The sequence below is a fragment of the Arachis ipaensis genome, chromosome B04 (assembly GCF_000816755.2).
Source record: "Arachis ipaensis cultivar K30076 chromosome B04, Araip1.1, whole genome shotgun sequence".
Lineage (NCBI taxonomy): Eukaryota > Viridiplantae > Streptophyta > Magnoliopsida > Fabales > Fabaceae > Arachis > Arachis ipaensis.
In genome coordinates, this window is record NC_029788.2 from 25,047,166 (window position 1) to 25,049,949 (window position 2,784).

General features: G+C 44.0%; 1 protein-coding gene across 1 annotated transcript in view; it reads left to right on the plus strand.

Moving 5' to 3' along the window:
• The window catches only part of LOC110271468, a 1,085-nt gene continuing 959 nt past the window's right edge, over positions 2,659–2,784 (plus strand). Inside the window, exon 1 of the mRNA XM_021122395.1 lies at positions 2,659–2,675. Within this exon, the coding sequence (XP_020978054.1) occupies positions 2,659–2,675 (17 nt within the window). The remainder of the gene's footprint in view (positions 2,676–2,784) is intronic.

Below are 2,784 nucleotides of genomic sequence, written 5' to 3' on the forward strand. Positions count from 1 at the left end.
AATGATGTCCTTGAGCTCTTCTATGTCTCTTCCTTGTCTTTGTTGCTCCTCCCTCATTGCTTTTTGATCTTCTCTAATTTCATGAAGGATGATGGAGTGCTCTTGATGTTCCACCCTTAGTTGTCCCATGTTGGAACTTAATTCTCCTATGGAGGTGTTGATTTGCTCCCAATATTTTTGTGGAGGAAAATGCATTTGAGACATCTCTGGGATCTCATAGTGATAAGCTTCATGCGTCTCTTGAGCTCCATGAATGGGCTCTCTTGTTTGCTCCATCCTTTTCTTAGTGATGGGCTTCTCTTCCTTAATGGGAATGTCTCTTGAAAGGGACCTCGGGGATCACCTTCTTCTTGGCCACAACATCATAGAAGTGGTCTTGATGAGCTTTGGAGATGAATCTTTTCATCTCCCATGACTCGGAGGTGGAAGCTTTTGTCTTCCCTTTCCCTTTTCTAGAGGATTCTCCAGTCTTGGGTGCCATCAATGGTAATGGAAAAACAAAAAGCTTATGCTTTTACCACACCAAACTTAGAATTTTGCTCGCCCTCGAGCAAGAGAAGAAAGAATAGATGAAGAAGAAGAAGAAGAAAATATGGAGGAGAGGAGGGAAAGGTGTATTCGGTCAAGAAGAGAAGAGAGGGTTGTGTGGTGTGAAAATGAGTAAGAATGGAGGGCTTTATATAGGGAAGGGAGGGGGGGTAAGGTTCGGCCATAAGGGTGGGTTTTGGGTGGGAAATTGATTTTGAATTTTGAAGGTAGGTGGAGTTTATGAGGTAGGTTTATGGGGAAGAGTGGATGATGTGAGTGGGGAAGTGGTGATAGTGAAGAGAGATTGAGGTGATTGGTAAAGAGTTTTGGGGAAGAGTGTTTATTGGGAAGAGAGGATGAATATTGAGAAGAGGGAAGAGAGTGAGTGGAGGTAGTTGGGGGTCCTGTGGGGTCCACAGATGCTGAGTTGATCCTGTGGGATCCACAGATCCTGAGGTGTCAAGGATTTGCATCCCTACACCCATTAGGCATGTAATTCTAGCGTTTAAATGCCGAATTGATGCTTGTTCTGGGCGTTCAACGCCCAGATGCTTGTTTCTGGCGTTCAGCGCCAGCTCTTCTTCACTGTGCATTTCTGGCGTCTAAACGCCAGACAGATGCTCCTTATTGGCGTTTAAACGCCAGTGAGATCCTCCTCCAGGGTGTGATTTTTCTTCTGCTGTTTTTGATTCCGTTTTCAATTTTTATATTTATTTTGTGACTCCACATGATCATGAACCTAATAAAACATGAAAGAACAATAAAAATAAAATTAGATAAATAAAAATTGGGTTGCCTCCCAACAAGCGCTTCTTTAATGTCAATAGCTTGACAGTGGGCTCTTATGGAGCCTCACAGATGTTCAGAGCATTGTTGAGACTCCCCAACACCAAACTTAGAGTTTGGATATGGGAGTTCAACACCAAACTTAGAGTTTGACTGTGGGGGCTCTGGTTGACTCTGCTTTGAGAGAAGCTTACTGTGCCTCTTTTCCATGTTTACAGAAGGATGTCCTTGAGTTGTAAACACAAGGGAGTCCTCATTCAATTGAAGGACTAATTCACCTCTGTCAACATCAATCACAGCTCTTGATGTGGCTAGGAAGTGTCTTCCAAGGATGATGGATTCATCCTCATCCTTTCCAGTATCTAGGATTATGAAATCAGCAGGGATGTAAAGGCCTTCAACCTTTACTAATATGTCCTCTACTTGTCCATAAGCCTATTTTCTGGAATTGTCTGCCATCTCTAATGAGATTTTAGCAGCTTGTACCTCAAAGATTCCCAGTTTCTCCATTACAGAGAATGGCATGAGGTTTATTCCTGACCCCAGGTCACATAGAGCCTTCTCAAAGGTCATGGTGCCTATGGTACAAGGTATCAGGAACTTTCCAGGATCCTGTTTCTTCTGAGGCAATCTCAGTTGATCCAATGCATTCAGTTCATTGGTGAACAGGGGAGGTTCATCTCCCCAAGTCTCAATACCAAATAATTTGGCATTCAGCTTCATGATTGCACCAAGGTACTTGGTAACTTGCTCCTTAGTAACATCCTCATTCTTTTCAGAAGAGAAATACTCATCAGAGCTCATGAATGGCATAAGGAGGTTCAATGGAATCTCTATGGTCTCTAGATGAGTCTCAGATTCCTTTGGTTCCTCAGAGGGAAGCTCCTTATTGATCACTGGACGTCCCAGGAGGTCTTCCTCCTTGGGATTCACGTCCTCCCCTTCCTCTCTAGGTTCGGCCATGTTGACTATGTCAATGGCCTTGCACTCTCCTTTCACTACAAGAAAAATGGCCTATGGCCACGCTTTTTTTTTGCCACGCTTGAAAAGCGTGGCCAAAAGTGGTCAATGGCCATGCTTTTGTGAGGGTGGCGATTGAATAGAGATTTGGCCACATTTTTTTGCCACGCTTCAAAAACGTGGCGAAAAGGGTCAACGACCACGCTTTTGGAAGGGTGGCAATTTATCAGAGAAATAGCCACGTTTTTTTTCTGTCACGCTTGAAAAGCGTGGCCATAGAGAGAAACAGGGACATTTTAAAAGCGTGGCGACAGGATTTCATTATGGCCACGCTTTAAAAGCGTGGCGAAAATTTTTTTCCTGCCACGCTTCAAAAGCGTGGCCATGGATAGAAAAGGGAGGTTTTAAAAGCGTGGCGAGAGGGTTTCAGTATAGCCACGCTTACAAAACGTGGCCAAAAGGTTTTTTTAGAAAAAAACCCTAATGACCCGTCCCCAACCCGGTCCCCAA